This window comes from Corvus brachyrhynchos, unplaced genomic scaffold (assembly GCF_000691975.1).
Source record: "Corvus brachyrhynchos isolate BGI_N302 unplaced genomic scaffold, ASM69197v1 scaffold90, whole genome shotgun sequence".
NCBI classification, from domain to species: Eukaryota; Metazoa; Chordata; class Aves; order Passeriformes; family Corvidae; genus Corvus; species Corvus brachyrhynchos.
The window spans coordinates 26,734-47,900 of NW_008236932.1; the positions used below are offsets into that span (position 1 = coordinate 26,734).

Here is a 21,167-nt window from a genome sequence, read left to right on the forward strand (position 1 = left end):
GGTACCTTGAAACTTTGCCGTTTATTGCCACAAACAAGTTCATAAATCACCCTGAAGGTCTTCCCTCAAAACCATTATGTTTACCTTTAATAGGCTGCAAATGTACAATCTATTTTAACAGCTTCATGATGATACATTTTACCACAGGATTCCTAAGATCTCATATAAATATGAGAAAACAGCTTTAAAAAATGTTAAAGAAAGAAAGAATATAATAGCATTTACCTCACTGACTAGCAGATCACATTTTCTAGTTCATTCCAAGCCCATCAAACTGTGTAACAAAGAACACCTAAATTCAATTGGAAAAACAATGGAAACTGAATTTAAAAAAAATTAAGCTACTCTGAGAAAAATCTGGCAAGGATACCTGAGCTGAAAGCCCATCACACACAGGAAGACATAAAAACCTCAGGGTTTTTTATTTATTTATTTTCATAGAATTATAGAATATTTTAATCCGAAGGGACGTTTTAAGGATCATTTATTCCACCCTCCCTCCATTTGGCCTTGTTGAATCTCACGAGGTGTCCATATGTCCACTTCTTGAGCTTGTCCAGGTCCCCCTGAATGACATCCCATCCTTCAGGAATGTCATCCCACCACTCAGCTTGGTGTCATCTGCATATTTGCTGTGGGTGCACTTGACCCCTTTGTCTGTGTCATTACTGAAGACATTAAATAACACTGCTCCCAGTATAGACCACTGAGGACACCACTTGCCACTGATCCCCATTGGAACACTGACCACTACCCTCTGGATATGACAGTCCACACACGTCCTCATCCATCAAACAGTCTACCTATCAAATCCATCTCTCTCCAAGTTAGAGAAGAGGATGTTGTGGGCGACCCTGTCAAAAGCTCCACAGGAGTCCAGATAGATGACACCTGCAGCCCTTTCCTTGTCCACTGGCATAGTCCCTCCATTGTAAAAGGGATTGGAACTAGGCAATTTTTAAGGTCCCTTCCAACCCGAACCATCCTATGCTTCCTCAATTTTCAAGACAGATTTTTGTATACACTACAGAAGACCATGAACTAATCACCACAGCAGTAAAAAGCAGGTAAGGTGAACTGCAATGAACTCTGGTACAAATAAATGCTGGAGAAGGGATCCAGGAGACTGGCCTGATTGTTCGCTGGAACATTTCGGGCACATGTGTGGGGAAAAGGGGAGGTCAGGCCTTGCCTTTGGTGAGGCAATGCCCTGCCCTGCCCACCCACCCCAGGCCTGTATCCCAGCTCTGCACTGGCTGTCAATTCCTGGCACACCAGAGGCAATACTCCACACCTGCCCCTGGAGCCCCAATCTTGCCCCGGAGTGGCTAGAGGAGTGGAAGTCCCACCTGTGGAAAGGGCCAGGAAAGCCAAAGCGTAGTTTAGCCAGGGCATGAGGCAAGCACAGGTCTTGACACTATTTCCGGTTGGACGTTCTATCAGCTGAACACCGCTGGAACCAGGAGTGGTAGTTATGTTTGTTCTTTTCTAAAGCTTTTCTTTCTCTCTTTCTTCTTCTAATTTCCTTTTCTTGGAGTTTCAAGAGACTTAAAATGGGATGGGCTTGGAGCCTGCTAAGTTGAATGGGGTACCAAGTTAATGTTTTGTGAAGTGTTTTATATTGATTGTGTACTGCTTTAAACTTTTGCCAGAGTTCTCTGGTTTTCTGAAGTTGCCATTAAAGCTTTTTTTGTTGTTTGACCTCTTGAGGATGTCTTGTCAGTATTTCTCCCTTGTGTCTAACTCCAAGTACACGAAAAAGTGTGAGCCCTTCTAAGAGGTTTGTGAAACCTTTTTTGGGGGGCTTTACAGGTATTATTTTACATGTCATGGAAGTAAGTCTACAAAGACTGCATGTTAAGAGTCTTGTATAAAGTTAATCTATCATCGTATTTGATTACTACTACTAAACAGGTCAACAAATTGGAATCTCTGTTCCAATTAACAGTTAAAAAGAATTTCTGTACTGGACGAACAAATAGTTTTTCAATTTTTTTTACTACAAGAATTGTTCAAGGTGTATTTGGTGCAAAGATTTCAAAGCAGAAAAAATCTCATCATCAATGGTATTGCCTAGGTGCATGACAATTTAACAACTCCAGATCTGGTTCAGGATCTGAAATATTGTCTTCCATGTAAGTCCAAAACACACACAGATAATGTAGTTAGATGCCTGAGCTCCCTTCTAGTTGTTTGTGAATTTTTGTGCAGTTTTTTTAATAGGAGGCCTCTGCACCTGAAAGGGACAGCAGGTATACATACAAGCAAGCAGATGTGCATCTAGCTCTTGGGCACTGAATTGAGGTTTTCATCAAATTTGTTATAATAATCCCAAAATCTCATTGCTGACAAGTGCCCAGTTAAGAGCTTTAAAAAAAAAAAAGGGGGGGGGGCTTACATGTTTTCATTAACAGTGAATATCCTGTGCTGTGTTAATGTCCTGTTACTGAACTTCACACTTCCTATACAACTCTCCACAGATTTGTCACTACCGCTTTAAATAACTTAATGTCATAACAACATTTTGTCACTTAATTAGTGTACCTTCAGTATTGCTTCAGACTATGCTGAACAACATGCATCCACCGCAGGCTCCACTAACAACTTCTCTACAAACCGTAAAAGACAGAATTTCTTCTTATGACACATAGTTTTATTGAGGGTATTTGGTGAGGGACCGGCAAAAAGTGACCTCTGCACACTGCTTCAGTCAGATGGCTTCTGAAGAAGCCATGAAGCAGGTGGGTAAACAGCTCCAGTAAACTTGAGAGATATGTCATCTGTTTTCAACAGCTGCACTGAGCTAGACCAATACTGCATATATATCCCTGATCTCCTCATCCTATTCTTAATCCGATTTTCCACTAAGTTATATTTGGTACAGGTATTACTGCAGTCTACCTAGGCTTGTGAAAGGATAAGCAGAAACACAGCCAATAATATGCAGTACTCAAGCAATAACCAGAGACTGTGGTAATCTTAGACTGTGATGTTCAGACTTCCTGAGTCTTCACTGTTGACTGGGTGAGAAGGCAATGACATGACTGTCCTCAGAAAACTGACAATTCTTGAGCTGAACGTAAATTTTGTGGCCAAAAGATCATTCTGGATACTTCATCATTATTTCAAGAACTTCCTTTGCATCAAGTGTCCTGGAAGTTTAGAGCATTCGAGGAATGACTTTTTCTCCTTAGAAAATGATGCAAGACCTTCTATACACGTCATGCAGTCTAACACACAGGAGATTAGCACCTTTTCTGAGATAGGTGAACAGATCAAAAAAATTAGAATTACAATTTTAAATTACATGGCCATCACTAAAAATGCTCATATAGAAAGCTTTGCTTTGCATCAGTTGAAATAATTTCTGACTATTAAAGGTTGTTTTTCTACAAGGGTTACTGCATATAGACACTCTCAATACTGAAAAAAAACTCTAGCCTCCAAACCTCTAAATGTTCACTAAAATGACAGTAGAGACAGTGTTTGTCAAAACCTCTGAATAACAATCAAAGTCTGTACACATACATTCTTGCAGTTTCTGGGTGGTTCTGCCATACATTCTCAATATGGTATTTGGAACTCTGAATTCTCTTGCAGGAGCAGAAATATACAAATTATTTTCAACTGTTAGAACAGCAGTTACAGTGAGTCAGATTTACTGATGATTCCCTGATCTCAGAACTACCTCTTATTTTTCAAAAGCTCATGCAAGACTGCAGACAGATCTCTTAAAATGTTTAAAAGTGACTCCAAGACAGCCCAAAGGTTACAAAATAAATTCCACCTCAGGGATGGAAGGGTGAGAAGGGATAGAGGAAGAGCAAGAGACATCACAAGCATAATCTTAAATTGGATATCAAAATATCAACCTGCTTGAGAACCAGTGCTTGACAATACAAGCATTCATTCACAAATGCTCACTACTAGTCTAGCAGGTTTAAGCATACAGTGCAAAGCTGTACAAAAAACAGTAATGCTCAAAGGTTAAAAATTTGTTTTAAGAAACCAGATTTCAGCTGATGATACCAATTTTCATGTAACAAAGAAAGTATAAGGAAAAAAGAATAGATGTGTCAGAAATTGTGAAGGCATTATGGGAAAAGAAAATGAGGTATTGAATATATGAATAACAGCAATGCTGTGATGAATGGATAAACAGGATGATTTGCTGGTACAATGCTGCTGACATTATTACGCCCATTAAGCAGCAGAAGAGTGCATCAACAAATTAAGAGTCACAGTGAATATAAAGCTTTCCCCAACCTCAGACTGACCCCACTCATGCACCATTCAGACTAACAGTAAGTTAAGGCAGAAACAAGAAGTTAAACAATCTGTGCAAATGACAACAGTAAAACTGGAACACTAACTTCATGAAAATATTATATAGTCTTCTGAGATATTTACAAAGTATTTTGTCACTACAACATGTCAAGGCATTACAGATTATTAGGTATAAATGTTATGCATGACAGCACAGGAAGAAAAAGTAAAAGAATTATTAACAGTGAACTACACTTTATGCCCCATTCCTGACTACCTAAAAGCGAATTTTTCTTGACTGTTAGCTAGACTGATGGTCATGCCTAAGCTTAAAATTAGAGGGAAATACAGTTCTCACACACCATTCTACATTCACTTACAACTATTTATTAGTACCTGAATATCAGAATATGAATTCTTCTCCCTACCCACCAAAATTCTCAAAATAAAATGTGATGACACAAAAGTGGTGAGAGCTGCTCCAGAACCCAGGCAGGGACAGTCCCCTTGGCATCAGCATGGCATGGTGCAGCTCCCAGTGCCACTGCTGCTCAGTCTCGCCTCACACACTGGTATGTATTGTTCTTGACCCAAAGCTCCTATCCTCTGAGAAAGGAGCACATGGGGCACCAGAAAAAATGGGATCCAAGAGGTGCAAAAGTTCTGCTGAGCCCCAAATCAGAGCCAGTGTGCCCTGAAGGGTGCTGAGCCACCCCCAGGGCTGAGTCACTGCCAGCAGGGCAGACAAGGCAATGGGAGGACTCTACAGTCTCCCTCCCCAAAGGGTGAGCCAGACGAGATGACAGGTGAGCAAGGACAAATGTGTGCTTGCAGGACTCACTGACATGGCCTCACACAGAAAGCAGCACAGTACCCCTGGGACAAACACAGGATCTTGGGGGTCCAGGGTGGGGGGCAAACACATACAGCAAACAAGGGGTTTAAAGCGTTCATCTAAAAGATGACCAATCTCCCCTCCAGTGGGCACAGGGCTCAGTGCAAAGCCCATCAAAGCCTCAGAACAATCACATGCTTCCTCATGTCCCACCACATTCAGCCCTGGAAACCAGCTTTGCCACAATGGCGTAGCAAGAGAACCCCAAACCACCCCAAGAGTGGGGCAGGACGAGGCTGCCCCACGAGGCAGGGACCCTGCTGTCCTCATCTGGCTGTACCTTGGGCAGCCACAAGACCAGGAAGACGGCAAAAATAATAAGAAAGAAATAAACCACACTATCCAGAAAGTGCCTGTAAACTTTCTCTCTATTTCCCATTTCCCATCCCCTCCAAAAAAGGACCAAGAATGCTAACAATCAACTGTGTAGCACTCTCCAATATTTTTAAGGGATGAATATTTATTTTCCACAGTTACCCAGCATAAGCATGATGACCTAAAGATTTTCACTGGGTCATTAAAAAAGGAAAACAATATCAGGTGATAGAAATAATTCATTCAGGTTTGGGATAGCAGATTCCTGGATTTACAACAGTGGCCCAGCAATACTTATCCATGAATAAAAATTACTTCTGTATTACCTACTTCTGATAAAACAGTAAGCACTTGGGATAGATTGTCTACTTTTTATATATGTGTTTGCCATTAGGTTAACTTTTTTAATTCTTATTTGGTGCTGAAGGAGTAGAAGGCCAAAAGTGGGGAGTTTAGCCATCTCTTCCCACTACGCTGGGCTGTTCTCCTCATAAACAGAAGCAGCTTCACCCACAGTGGTCTGTGATTGCTTCATACAATACACCACCACATGAACTGGGCCAACCAGCTAGTTCTTCTCTCAAACTAATTGCATCAATTACCTCCTCCAAGGTAACTGATTACCTTCTTTGTATCCCCTGTGCAACAGCAGCTGTTGAAAGATAGCCTGCAGTGTGCAACCTCTTTCTCAGTCGTGGCTATGCAAAACATCCTGGGATAATGTGCTTCTCCAGACAGTGCCAGTTCATAGAGTACCATATGTAATCAATGTAATCATATTAAAGACTATTAAAGTCCTAGGAGGAGTAGCTGAGGGAGCTGGAGGTGTTTAGCCTACAGAAGAGGCAGCTCAGGGGAGACCTTATCACTCTCTACAACTCCCTGAAAGGATATTGTAGCCAGCTGGGCTCTGTCACTTCACCCAAGCAATTAAAAATATGACAAGAGGACACAGTCTTAAGCTGTCCTTGGGGAGGTTTAGGCTGAACATTAGGAGGAATTTCTTCACAGAAAGGGTGATTGGGCATTGGAATGGGCTGCTCAGGAGGTACTGGAGTCACCATCCCCGAAGGTGTTTAAGAAAAAACTGAATGTGGTGCTTGGTGTCAGTACCACCAAGTTGACAAGGGGGTGTTCTGTCATAGGTTGGACTCAATGACCTCAAAAGTCTTTTCCAATCTAGTTGATTCTGTGATTCTGTAAAGTCATCTTAAGCCCAGTGCCTCATAAGTTTTTGCTATAAAGTTCATCCAAGCTCATGCTTTGTAATTTATGAAAAAATTCCACACAATAAGAATGATTATGGATCAAAGACATAAATTTACATCTTTCTGATAAAGTTAAATATGTTAGATTCATAAATATATTTCCTCTGTGGCTTTCTGGAAGAGCACAATTTAAATTTCTTTTAACATTTTTTTCAAAGAAAAATGCTCTGCTGACTGAGCTGTTAATTAAAAGAGCTTTTATTGAAGATCTCAGGATTTTAATACTAATTTATAACAACACCAAAGTTTATTAAAATATCCCACAAAATCTTGAAAATCATTCAACATAGCAGTTTGTATTACCCTAAATCAGCAAAGCTCTAAAGTAATACAATTAAACATTTATTCCAATGCCTCCAATCTATGGTGTCTTTGTAGTACATCTTGCAATTTTGAATCGCTAACCTCTTCATTACTAAAAAACTCTTTTCTACCTCCAGAATATTGATTAAAAGCTCGAATCACCATTTATTGAATAATTTTAGTTTCTTTTTATATTACAGATAATGCCCATAGGAATCACATCTTCTTCTCCTTTAACATTCCATCTATTTAGCTGTTGTCATATTCTACCTCATTCTCTCTCTGGGGCCTTCTTGAATTTCAAATATAGTGATATTCTACTCACTTTCTTCTCACAAAATTGCAGTATCAACCCAAAGTTTCAAGACATGACCAGCAAATACTCTTTTCAAATAGAGAACCATTTAGAGAGTATTTAAATATGAACTATGATGCAAAAAACAAGAAGTAATACAGAAATAGTAAAAAGCCAGAAACACTAAGAATGTAAACCCTTTAAAATAAGAGTAGCAACGCAATTCCAATAAAGAAAAAAGGGTAGGGATGGCAGAATATACCTTTCCTTAAAATAAAGGACCAGATAAAAAGTAGAGTGTTGATTAATAACTGCAACTGTTAAAGACTGCAATTGATGCAAGACAGAATTCAAGTATGCACAAAGAAGCAAATCTCCTAAGAATGTTTTTTATATTCCTGTTGTCTGCTGTTTTTCCCTAGAGCTTGACGTATGATTCCTTTGCATCACTGTTTCATAAATCAATGCATCTGAACTTTCTCAGAAAGGAAGTCTTTGACTCACCCCAGTGACAAACCATATCCAGCCGTTCACTTCTGCAAAGTCTTACACCCTGTACAGAGGTGCTCGCTGCAGGGAGTGGAGGTACACAGTACCCTGTTAACAACGTCCATCCGGAAAAGCAGCTCTCCAGGCTGTCACATCGTTATGTGTTTTATCCATGTTCATGTACAGAGGGTTATAGATCCTACACCTACATCTGCTCCTGCAGCTATGAAATTTTGTACAAAACATCTTAAAATACAGGAAACAGTTATGGGCAAATTAGGTGTCTATAAAATCACATGTAGATGTGATCTACACCTAGTCTTTCTGGTGTAATAACCTCCTATGGTAGGAACACATTTGTTTGTAAACATGAAATGTTTTTTCATTTCCTGTACCACACAGATACGTTTTAGTATCTTAATGAAATCTAATGAATCTACAGTAAAGTAACAAACTGGGTTTTATTGGATTTTTTTAAATATACATTAATTATTTATATATTTAATAATTGTGTTAAATAAGGTTTCATGCATCATAGGTAATACTACAGCTCAATTTTCCACGACTTTTTTGTTGTAGTATCTTAGTATATTTTCAATACATTATTTCCATTTGTTCTATCACTTCAAAGTCTTTATTAGTTCCAATTTGCCTTAGGCAGCATTTGATAATTTTAAAAGCACTATTTGTATGTAAAATGATCCAGAAGTTTGCTGTCCATTATTTAATAAAATAAACATTTTAACAGCCTCAGGGATACTAATTATGATCCAATGATGAAGAGAATTATTTTTTCCATTAATAAAACTGTTGGTATTAATACTTTTTCTAATATACACTTTCAGTAATGTCCCTGCATGAAAATGGCAGCTTTGTCAAAAAATTACACCTAGACAAATAATCCTAGTCTTATGGAAATACTTAAGAAAGAGACACAAAAATTATTGTTCATGCAACCAGTTGAGCAGTATTTGCCACACATTTGCTGAGACAGAGTTTTTGGTATGGTGGAGACCACATATATGAGAAAAGTGTGATGCTTTCGTAACAGGCTAAAAATTCAACTTTCTGCTTTCCTATTTCTGCAATGTAAAACACTTATGCAGGGGAAAAGAAATGATTATTTCAATCTATGTGTTCTAACACCTTAAACAAGACACTAAAATTTTCTACACAAATTAGTTTTCAATTTTGCAAAACAATGATTCACTATGAAGTTACATACACTAACTCAAAACCATACAAAAACAAATTTCAAGTGAAAAAGTGGAAACACTCAGTATTTACAGTCATCTTTCTTACAATCTCACAGATTGCTCTATATAATTGCTCAAGCTGTCTTTCTCTTGTTAGCTGGTTACGACTCCCTTCTGATTGATCAGAAGCAAGCATTTATTAGACAAACTCAAAATTTTTATTCTACGTATTATAACTCACCTGCTTGGGAAGGCGGAAGAGAGAATTTTTGTAAAATATATCTTTAGCCTGACTCCATGTTCCATCAATGATGATCATAACAGATGGACTAGAAGACACCACTGCAATTTCTTCCAAATTGGTTGCTTCAGCTCCAGGATACAAAATTAGAGTATTGGGATTTCTGCACACAGTTGCTAATTCAGGATACCTTCAATGCACAGAAACACAAAATTAAATTAATTGTTGAAAGTTTTCATGACATACAAATACCTTAAGATGCTAGCTCCCACTCATCTCCACCAAATTTTACTTAAAATGTCCCTTCTCTGCTATCACTTTCTCCTTACAACACCTCAGAAGTTGTTTGTTCTTCCCTAGCTTCTAAGTGGGGGCAGTCAAAAAACACCCACAAAAGTAATCAGTGAAAGCTGAATAAAGCAATATATCATATATTTTCCAATGTTTAATCACTAGTCTAATGTCTATTGGAACCAAACAAGTTTTGAATTGTTTACCAAAATTTAATATATTTATTCTAGCAAAATTTGTTCAAACACTTGGCATAAAATTACTGCAATCATCCCATTTTTAACCTTGTATATATAGAGAATATTAGCAATTCACGGTCCACACCTACAGGACACTTTTGAAAATGTTATCATCTCAATTCATCCTTCTTTTAAATTACTACTTCTACCAACTTCTACAGTTATAGTTGCCATACTTTTACACTCTCTTCTTCCTTCCTGTTGGCTTCTACATTTGTCAATGGCACCACAGGAATAACTACTGTGTATTAAGTGTACAGTTAATGTACATGGAAACTCCTGAAGTTTTTGCAGGACAACACTGATGTTAGTCTATAAAAATCTTAAAAGACATTGTCATTTAAATAGTACTCCATGTCTCAAAAACCAAGCCCAAACCAGTCTGGCCTTAAACACTCCAGGCATGGAGCAGCCACAGTTTCTGTAGGCAACCTGTTTCAGTGCCTCACCCCCATCAAGGTAAAGAATTTATTCCTAATATCTAATCTAAACCTCTTTTCCAGTTTAAGACCATTCCCCTTGTCCTATCACTACAAGCCCTTGCAAAAGTCCCTCTCCAGCTTTCTTGAAACCCCCTTAAGTACTGAAAGGCTTCCATAAGGTCTCCCTTGGAGCCTTCTCTTCTCCAGACTCTCAGCCTTTTCCGTAAGAGATGTGGCCAGCCCTCTCATCATGGCCTTCCTCTGGACTCATTCCAGCATGTCCACGGTCCATCTCTTTTCTGTGTTAAGGGCTTCAGAGCTGGACATAGTACTCCAGATGGGGTCTCACCAGAGTGGAGTAGTCAAGTAGACTGGTAGGGGAGAACCCAAGAAAAGGCTAGCCTTGTAACAAAGACCGTGTTACTTATCTCAGCAGTATCATATCTTCAGAATCGCCTCAATCAGAAAGCATGAAGAAATATAAAGCAAGGGTTGATTGTCTGAAGCATGTGACATAGAATAAGAAAATAATTCTGCATAGCAGCCCAGAGGTTATAAGGAGTAACTGATTTGGTAGGACAAGAAGAGAAATACGCAGTTGAAACATCACGTGAAGTGGAAAGAGAAGCCAGTACATCTTAGGTGTATCAGAATGGGATTAACAACAGCCAGCACATAAAGTCGGATACCTATCAAGATATGATAGGTATGATACCTATCAAGATACCTATCAAGATCCACTAGGTATAAGATCATGGACATGGACACATGCACACTGTAAATATGTAAGTTCACACTGAGGAATTCCTATTGTCACTGTCACCTGGAGCTTTTAAGTTCCAGGAACTGGGCACCTGCACCACTTCTGCAAAAATCAAGCAAGAATGTGTATTTGTAGGGGGAAGCAGTGGTAGGAGTGGGGAGGACTAAGGAAGAAAGAAATGGTTCATAATGGATTTTGAGTCGATATATACTAGGTGTACTTAAACCTGCACTCCATTAGCACTCTTTGAGGAAATATGTGAAAACACAATTTTAAGAATGTTACGTTCAGACAGGATTGCAGTGCAAAAGACATTGAGACCCTGAGATTAAGATTCAAATGAGATATACAGGATATATGTGAAATGGAAGTGGAATGGAATTCAGTGTGCCAATAAGCCCAGAGACAGTATTCCACCATGTGACCACCCGCACTGCCAGCCCCCTCCCTCAAGCAAAGAGTCCAGACTGATTCAACACTATGTGTTTCATTACTGTCAACATCATTTACTACAAAGAACAAACACACAAACAAACAAAACCAAAACATAACAATCTTTCTGCCCAAAATGAACAGGAAAACAATTGTAAATAGAAACAGGAAATCTGTAAGATAAGCCTGTGGCAAACAGAAGTAGATGGAAACTTCTCTGCCCACTGTTTTTTTAAACCTTACTTACACTACAGTAATTTGGTATCAGTTTAGTTTAACCAAGAATCTTGCTACATAAAATCAAATACAAAGGGCCATCTCATTACTCAAGGCTTAAACCTAGAAAACTGGTCCTTATTTTCACAGTTCCCTTGAGAGCCCAAGTCTTCAAAGAGCAACTATCCCAATTCTGAGGCAGAAGAAATTTTAAATCATTAACACTCTTAAAGGATTTAAAAAAAAAAAAGAATTCTTCAAACTAATCCAAATCCGTATTGATTATGAAGCACTTTAAGTTCGTATTATGAACACCACAACTGATGTTTTAGTCTTCAAAATACAGTGCAGTTGAAAACAATGGTTTTCAATGAGTACTGATCCAAGGATCATAGAATCATCACAGAATCATAGAATGGTTTGGGTTGGAAGGGACCTTAAACATCATCCAGTTCCAACCTCCCTGCTATGAGCTGGGATACCTGCCACTAGACCAGGTTGCTCAGAGCCCCCTCCAGCCTGGCCTTGAACACACCCAGAGACTGGGCATCCACAGCTTCTCTGGGCAATCTGTCCCAGTGTCTCACCACCCTCACAGTAAAGAATTTCTTCCTAATATCTAATCTAAACCTACTTTCTTTCAGTTTGAATCCATTCCCCCTTGTTCTGTCACTAAATGCCATTGCAAATAGTCTCTCTCCATCTGTCTTGTAGGCTCCCTTCCTGTACTGGAAGGCTGCAATTAGCTCATCTCTTTTCCAGGATGAACAATCTCAACTCTCCTAGTCTTTCCTCTTCTATCCCTTCAGTTCCCACCAAGTGTTTCTTCCATGACTTCCCCAACACTGGACACCTAAGATTTGACTGAACAGGGTTAGCGCCTTGTCTAGACTGTGTTTTTGCCAAAAAAATTTGGACCAGGTGATCCTTGAAGTCCCCTTCCACACTGGTATGCTGTAATTCTATAGTACGTATGTAACGAATATCAACAGCCAATGATGGCCTTTAGTTGCTCTTATTCTTAAAACAGAATGATTTCAAGTAATTGAAGGAATATCCTCTATAAAGACTATGCTGAAGGAAAATCCTTTATACAGACATCATGACATTTCCAGTACTTTCATTAGAACTTTCCAGACTTTAGAAAATGCTGGAATTCCCAAGAGAAATCAATTTGTATCATTTACCGTTTTAGTAATCCACTTCAATCCACGTAAGATTTTATTGCAATAATGAAAAGTAAGATAATCAATTTCTATAAATATATCAATACAAATTTTTTTATCTGCTAGACATGGCCAGCAGCTAACATAAAGTTCAAACAGATGACACAATTTAAAATTTAGGTTGTAAAATACAACTACCGTCTTGAACTCTATAAGAGAAATACTTGCAATACTTGCTTCTCTTACAAATCAGCTTTAGTTTTGGCATGCAGCAGGTATTGCAGGCCTTTATAATCCATTTAGTGTGACAACAATCTCTGCTAAGCAGAGCTATTCAGATGTTTCATTCATGCCTGAATATCCAACCACTTTGTCACAGAAGATTTATACATTCTCATGATTGTACTTAAGACAAGTAGCATTTTATTATTTCTGGGATGCATGCTCTTGAGTATGTAATTTAAACATAATCCCATTTTCGTACCATAAACATTTTCATTACACATCTATACTCGGTTGCTCTCAAACTCTCTAAGTGGTTTTAATTCAACATGGATCTGTTAAACTTTGACGGTGTGAAAGGCAAGCATTCAAGTTTTAGAAATATAACACTGCCATTTAGTAGCAAACAATACTAATAATAAAGAACAGATGTTAACATATTATCTGTAGAAAACCATCAGGTTAATGGGGACTTCTCAGTTTTTCTTACCATTTTTACTATTTCACCTTAGTTACAGGCAGGTGCCTTTGCCTCTCTCAGTACTCCTGAGCTTGGAAGACTGCAGACTGCCATAATTCCAATAAGGTACTAATTCCCATCAGGTAATAAAATGGACAAAAATAAAGGCAAAAACCCTCTGTCATTTCCACATTCAGAAAGAGGCCCTTAGGATCAGGACTGAAGCTTAAGAGATACCCAGCAAGAGTGCCTCTTTTTTATCTACTTTTTTATCATTTATCTACTTTTTGTATGTAAGGTGTAATATTTAAGAACAGAAACATTAGCACAAGGATCATCACAGACTTGTTTACATTGGAAAGGACCTCAAAGACAATCAAGTCCAACTGGACACTTAACACTGCCAAGTCCACCACTAAGCCACATCCCCAGACTCCCTATCTACAGGTCTTATAAATACCTCCTGGGATGGTGACTCAACCACTTTCCTAGGCAGCCTGTTCCACTGCCTGACAGTCCTTTTGGTGAAGACATTTTCCAATCTAAATCTCTCATTGAAGCACATCTTGAGGGCCATTTCCTCTTGTCCTGTCTGTTGCTTGTTATTTCGGAGAAGAAACCAAGACCCACCTCATTATAATCTCTTTTCAGGTAGTTGTAGAGAGAGAGAAGGTCTCCCCATATGTGACATACGCTCTGCCAGGTTCATGTCAAGGTTTTGGTAGAGAGTAAACTGCAAGAGCTGTTGTGTGTTCCCTGTGAATATGCCCAGAAGGGAGCTCCAGCCTGTGGAGAGCACACACACTGAGGGAGAGGAAAAGTGTGAGGAGGAAGGAGTGGCAGAAAGGAACTGCTATGGATTGACTGCAAAGCTGAAGGCTATAATATTCAATGGAAAAATAGAGAGCATGTTACCCAAATTATATTGAGAAATCTGAAATCTGATATGGTAAAGTACAGTTTCAGATGCAAATTAGCACATGTTCAATTAGCCAGCACTAATTACTTTCACACACAGAATGAACAAAAGCTGCGACAGGCTGATGATCTCTGCCTGTATCTAGTCATTCTTGATTGAGGTAAGGAGCAAAAATGTGTGAATTTAGTTTGATAGCATAATGACACCAAAGCACACAAAACCCCTCACTAAAAAGTTACCTGAATAAAGAATCATAACTTGTAAACAGTTTTATATTATTTGCTAAGTGGCAAAACTCAATTAGTTGGTATTTGATATAGTAAGAGGTCTTCTTTGTGAAAAAGCACTAGAAAGTGCCATACCTACTGTATAAAATTACATTAAACAGCTTTATAAAATCAACAGAAATAAATTGCATTTTATTACTTCAAAAGTGAAGCTACAAATTTTCCCAAGTGGTCCATTAATTTCCGATCTAAACCACTGAACTGCAGGAGTGCTGGCAACTATCCTGAGATTTCATAGAATCATAGAACCATAGAATCATAGAATATGCTAAGTTGCAAGGGACCCACAAGGATCACTGACTCAATTCCTGGCCGTGTTCAGGACACCCCAAGAGTCACACCATGTATTTGAGAGTATTGTCCAAATGCTTATTGAACTCAAACAGGCTTGGTACTGTGACCACTTCCCTGGGGAGCCTGTTCCAGTGCCCAACCACCCTCTCGGCGAAAAACCTTTTCCTGATATCCAACCTAAACAACCCCTGGCACAACTTCAGGCCATTCCCTCAGGTCCTGTTACTGGTCACAAGAGAGACTGCCCCTCCTCTTCCCCTCACAAGGAAGTTGTAACTGCAGTGAGGTCTCCCCTCAGTCTCCTCCAGGCTGAACAGACCAAGTGATCTCAGCCACTCCTCACAAGGCTTCCCCTCAAGGCCCTTCACCATCCTCGTGCCCTCCTTTGGACACTCTCTAACAGCTCAGTGGCTTTTCTGTGTTGTGGCACCCAGACCTGCGCCCAGCACTCGAGGTGAGGCCGCCCCAGAGCAGAGCACAATGGGACAATCCCCTCCCTTCACCGGCTGGGGATGCTGTCCCTCATGCCCCCAGCACACGGGTGGCCCTCCTGGCCCTCCTGGCTGCCAGGGCACTGCTGGCTTATGTTTAACTCACCATGACCAGGACCACCAGGTCCCTTTCCATGGCGCTGCTCTCCAGCATCTCATTCCCCAGTCTATACATACAGCCAGACTTGCCCCATCGTAGGTGCAGAATCCAGCACTTTGTGTAGTTTGATTTCAGAGAGCAATGCAGATAAATTTGTAATTGTCCTCACATCCATCCCCACAGGGTGGTGGATGCAGAGATATCTGCATCTGTTTTCTTGTAAGTTTTCTTTCATTAAAATCTATAATTTTATCATAGCATCCAGAATCACCAAGGTGTGAATATTTGCAAAGAGGGAAGGCTTGAGAATTAGATTACTTTTTCAGAAAAATAAAATAAATGCAAAACCACCCCATGCAAATAGTCACAAAATATAAAATGAAACTTAAATGCAATAGTGACAAGGTTTTTTATAAAACTATGGTATAAAATTAAAATAATTCCAATTTTTGACATGTTAGACTTTAGATACAGTTGTTATCTCTGTTCAATATATGCCCAAAATTACTGCTGAGTGGAACAGTATTACTATTCAAAAACAATTGCCTACAAAATTTTATTAGTAGCCTAAAAAGAACATGAATCCAATAAATTGTATTTTATCATGCATATGAGACTATAGTTGTTTCTACCCTAACATTTCCATAGTGATAGCAAATATACTGCTCATATATACTGTAATCATTAGATACAATTCTGTGAACAATGCAGGGAAGACATTAGCACATTTTTTTGCCCACCCTGCTACATTCCACTTTTTTTAAGTTTTGTGTCTTTATAGAGAGCATTTTAATAGACATCCTTCAAATATAAATGCTGTCATAATTGCAGTTTCAGAAAACCATACTATACAGTATATGTCCAGCTATATAAATTATACCTTAACTTTGTATTCAGGAACGAGTAATTACTTTAACAAACTGAGACAACAGATGCCCTAGCTACCCCTCTGTCCTCCCCCACACTTGTATATTTCAACTGCCCTCGCTTACCGTATCACATGTACCAACAATAACATTCCATTTTCAGTGAAGGAAAAGAAAACAGCTAATATTAACAACTCACAAAAGTGTTATTTTTACAGTACCACCATGCTCTAAATACTCCTGCCAAACTGTTCACTTTTAGCTCAATCATTTTAGTACATCAAAGATTAATCCTAGTATCTGACATTCATGTAATCAATACCACAAAAAAGGTCAGAGTTAAAGCCTTTGAGTATTTGGGGCAAAAATATCCAGATAACCAATGGAACTGGTCTTTTAACTGAGAAATCTGATAAGCCAAATCACCATGCAAATACCTCATATTTTCAGCAGAATTAAAATGCCAGTTTATAGGAAGACTAGAGAAGACTAGGAAGAATCACATACTAGCTCTTAAAAAAACTAGATTAATTCCTTCTCATCTTTACCATTATGGTGTCAATTATATGCTGAAGACATCAAGTTCTGGAAAGACTTCCCAAAGTTGGTTCTTTAGCTCTTCTGCAGTATAGTCCAATCAAAAATAAGGTAAATGTAATCTACATAATTCATGTATCAGTTTTCAACCACATGAAAAAAGTGTACCCAAGAAGGAACTGAGTAAATTTTACCAAAAAAAAAAAAAGTGGGTTATGTTTACTCTTTCACCCAAACACCAAAAAAAAGTTAAAATTCTGATTTTCAGTCTTATTGTCATAACATCAAATATCTAAATGTTCCACTTTCATTCAGGTCATGCCAGTTATTCTGTAGGATGCAGTTCTGGAGCTCCTTGTAAGATCCCTTTGTTCTCCTCATACATTTTGGATGCTGATTGCAAAGCATAGGAAAAATAACCAAGATACAGCAAACAGCAAACTTGCCTTCCCCTTCAAGAGATGGGCACTGAGAGCTACCCAGGTGAGATGGTGTGTACATTTCCCCTGAAAACAGACCTCTGCCAGCTATGGATTCACAGCTGTCAGTTTGCTGGTTGGCATGCCACTGCTAGAGTTGCTGTGATGGAGACTTCCAAAGAAAATCAGCTGCTGCATAGGCTTAGTTTTCACTCAAATCCATAATGACAATTACTTATGCTCACAAAGGTTGCCTTGAACTATTCTAAGTTTTCAGAGCTGTTGCCAAGAGCTAGATCCTGTAATAATACAAATATGTCCACTACCATTCTATTATGATTATTTACAAGGGTATGGGCAACCGTCCAGGTCATCACTTTGCCAGGTCTGCTGCATGGTAGGGCTTCTACATGTATGCAGAGAAAGAATGTGTGCACCACATTACGCCTCCATCTGCAGGCACTGTCCACATGCAAGGTCAGCAACAGCAGAGATTTTGAGTTATACTGGTTTATACCCTTCCAAACCACGCACTTCTGGTGGCAGCAGCAAAGGACACAAATACTATCAGACAAAATCAACAAAAAGCAAAGGAATGGCCTTTATGTGCTTCAAAACAATGATACTTCTAAAATGTATCAGCAAGCATTCTGTAATAATTTATTTCTTCAAAGCAACAAAGACAGAAGTCTTGCCCTGACAGGGGGCATGGTTGATTAAATTGCTTGTACAGTAGGTACCAAATTGCTTACAGACAGCATGGCTTTTAAGAAATCCAGAAAACAAACAAGTCCTGCTTAGTTTAATGTGTCATAAAACGTAAGATGAAGCAGTGCAATTTATGAGGCTTTAGGAGTCCCATTAGCAGAGACTTTCACCCTAAGATCAGGGGCCAGTACAGCCCTTCCCATTTACAGTAAACACTGAGATGCTTCTACAAGTCTGCAAAATGCCTGTTCCTTTGTTGTTACAAGGAAGGAATATTGCTTAAAACATTGACAGAATGCATTTATAGATAAGAAGAAAAAACATGTAGAAATAACACACTGCAAAGATGGAAAATAACTTTTCTCCATTACTCTTCCTTCCTCTTCCCAAGAAGCTGGGCAAAAACTCAATGACTTAGCACTCCCAATTTCTGCAGTCTCACATCCACAGTACCAAGCAGACACACTGCAGATGCTGAAAGTGGTAAGTTTAGTGCCAAACCTGAGTAAGACAGATCACCAAAATTCCTATTAACCTAATGAAAATGTTCATTTCTATCACCACCTCCAGTGGGTTTAATGGCAAAAAAATCTAATAGAAACTAAGTAATCATGAATCTATTCAAATTATTCTGAGGCTGAGATGTTCCACAAGTGGTTTTGACCTAAATAGGATCCTCTAGTTTAGAGAAACACCTCTGCATTCAAACTTGAAGCAGCTTTAATACTGTAATCATCAATTTTAAAATAATTCAAAGGAGATTTACTAGGCACAGACTGTATTGACACTGTTCTACCCGATGCATATCAGTTTGAAAAGTTGCTTCATTTTCAAGTTTAACAGGAAGGGAGTAAAATTTTCCTGTAGCCTAGAACTTTTTAGATAATTATTAGAGTTATTATCATAGAAGACGAAACGAAAAGCAATGTATTTTTAATGTTTTCTAGTTAATATACAGGCAGCACAAAGATGTGAAAGCTTCCTTCTGTATTACCTTCCAATGTTTTTGTACACTGAACTCTACAGTGTCCTCTAAGGATTTGACTCAATTTGAGAATTAATATCCTTCATAAGTATTCATGACTTCTATTTGCTTTACTAAGAATGTATGTAGTAAAATTCACTGGCATTAGTACCAAAACCTGGTTTCTAAGATTAAGCTTCATCTAATGAAGATTAAAGATGCTATATGGGAAAGCAGTATCTTCCAAGGTCTCAGAATATTAGAAAAAAAATAATTTAAAAAATTCTGAAAGCTATGCTTTCTTATAATTCATAAGAAAGGAGGAAGGAGGAAGAAATTCATAAGAAAGATTCATAAGAAAGGAGGAAGAAGAAAGTGAATATAGATTTTTCAAATTTTAAGAGTTTCTCACTACGAGGCTGCTTTCTCAAGCAGCCACACTTTGAGTAAAAATTATTGGTTTTACTTCAGTGACACCAAATGGTTAGTCAGATAAAGCAAATCAAAAAAGAACAAAACAGAATAGCAAGACAGATCTAGTACTACTAAAGAACAGAAGTGGAACAGCTAAGTTTGAGAGTAACTATCTGAACATTCCAAGAGCACAAAACTGAGACTACAACCTAAAGGAAGAATATCAAGTGTTTCTGACTATCTTTGGAAATCAGAAGCTTATATCAAAAAGTGAGCATGCATACTTGAAATAAAAATTAAGAACACTGTTGGCTATTAATAAAGACACTGAAAGATGTGTTCCTATAATTTACAGAGAACCAGAAAATGCACAGGCAAGCCTGCTCACCTGTCTTCATTAAAACGTCGACCAACCAAAATTTTACATTTGTCTGGAGGGAGACAGGCTGCTAGTAAAGGTACCGTTCTTAACACTCGACTTTCCTGTAAAAAAAAAACAAAGTTACTTTTGAATAAAATCAAGAAAGGCTTCTATGAATTGTTAATGTTTTCATTATCAAATTCTGTTGACTACAGATATAGAAAAAATTTTACCAGGTAACAGGACAAAAAATCTTCCAAAAAAAATACCCAATCTTGACGCTTTAAATTGTACTCTTTTGATTGAAATATTGAACGTAGTCTCAATTAATCTATGATCATCAGCATAAATTTGAACTAGGTTATCAGTATCAAAACCAGTAACAAAACTTCAGAGAAAATCACAGAATAATAAACAGCAGATAAAAAAAAAAAGCATTAGCATTAATGTAATAGTATCAGAATCAGTAGAAAACTAGGGTAGGGCTCAATTTCCACAAACAGATGCTAAAAATAACAGCATGGGTTGTATGAGAACAGAGAGCGTGAAATGCAAACATCTCCACTCTGCTGTCACTTCATTTCAGAGTAACCTGGACAATGACACCTACACTGCCACGAAGGCTCTGCCTCATGCCATTCAGGCTGTGGTGACCAGGCACCTGTATACATATTTGTGCCACCATGAGGAAGGTGACCACCATGAGGAAGGTGACCACCATGCCTGGGTGGGGAGCAGGGGCTCTTCAATTCTCAAAGAGCATTAAAGAGAGTTGTGTTGAAGCAGAACTTCAGAAAGTGGAGGAAGAAGGAAGTAATGACAGCTGAAGCAAACCATCCACTTCTCAAACAGAGCAATATATTTCTGTGCTTCTTTTAGCTCAGCTGGCAATGAACTTTGTGTCTAGACAAGAATTAGTACAAATTGAGCTTCAGTTTATGGGATGTCAAGTTTTGTTTTCCCATCAAGGAAGTGGAAGCATAGTTTTATCTTGCACTTGGTGAAGACAGCAAGCCAACCAAAAAGTGAAGGGAAGTTTCAGTTTCTCTATTTATCATAAGATGAACAAAGGAAGGTTATTAGCGGAATCTAGCAGGAGGCAAGACACTAGACATTAGGTAAGGATCATGAAAGCCCTAAATCCAGTAAAGGAAATGAATTCTTAACAATATTCTCAACCTGAATGTCTCATGATTCAGACAATGAACATCCAAACATCAGTCCCTAAACCATGGGATTAATTAATGAAACCCGGGGTAGGGAGGGAGGGTTTGGTCTGCCTTTTGAGTTAAGAGCCATATCTCAACAGCAAAGTATTTGTGAACACA

At 38.6% G+C, this 21,167-nt stretch overlaps 1 protein-coding gene across 1 annotated transcript in view; it reads right to left on the bottom strand.

The window, feature by feature from the left end:
• The window catches only part of DTWD2 (DTW domain containing 2), a 62,546-nt gene that overhangs the window by 24,243 nt on the left and 17,136 nt on the right, over window positions 1–21,167 (bottom strand). The window contains exons 3-4 of the mRNA XM_008629177.2: window positions 19,867–19,961; window positions 9,269–9,458 (exon numbers count right to left, since the gene is read on the bottom strand). Coding sequence (XP_008627399.1) covers window positions 9,269–9,458; window positions 19,867–19,961 — 285 coding nt within the window. The remainder of the gene's footprint in view (window positions 1–9,268; window positions 9,459–19,866; window positions 19,962–21,167) is intronic.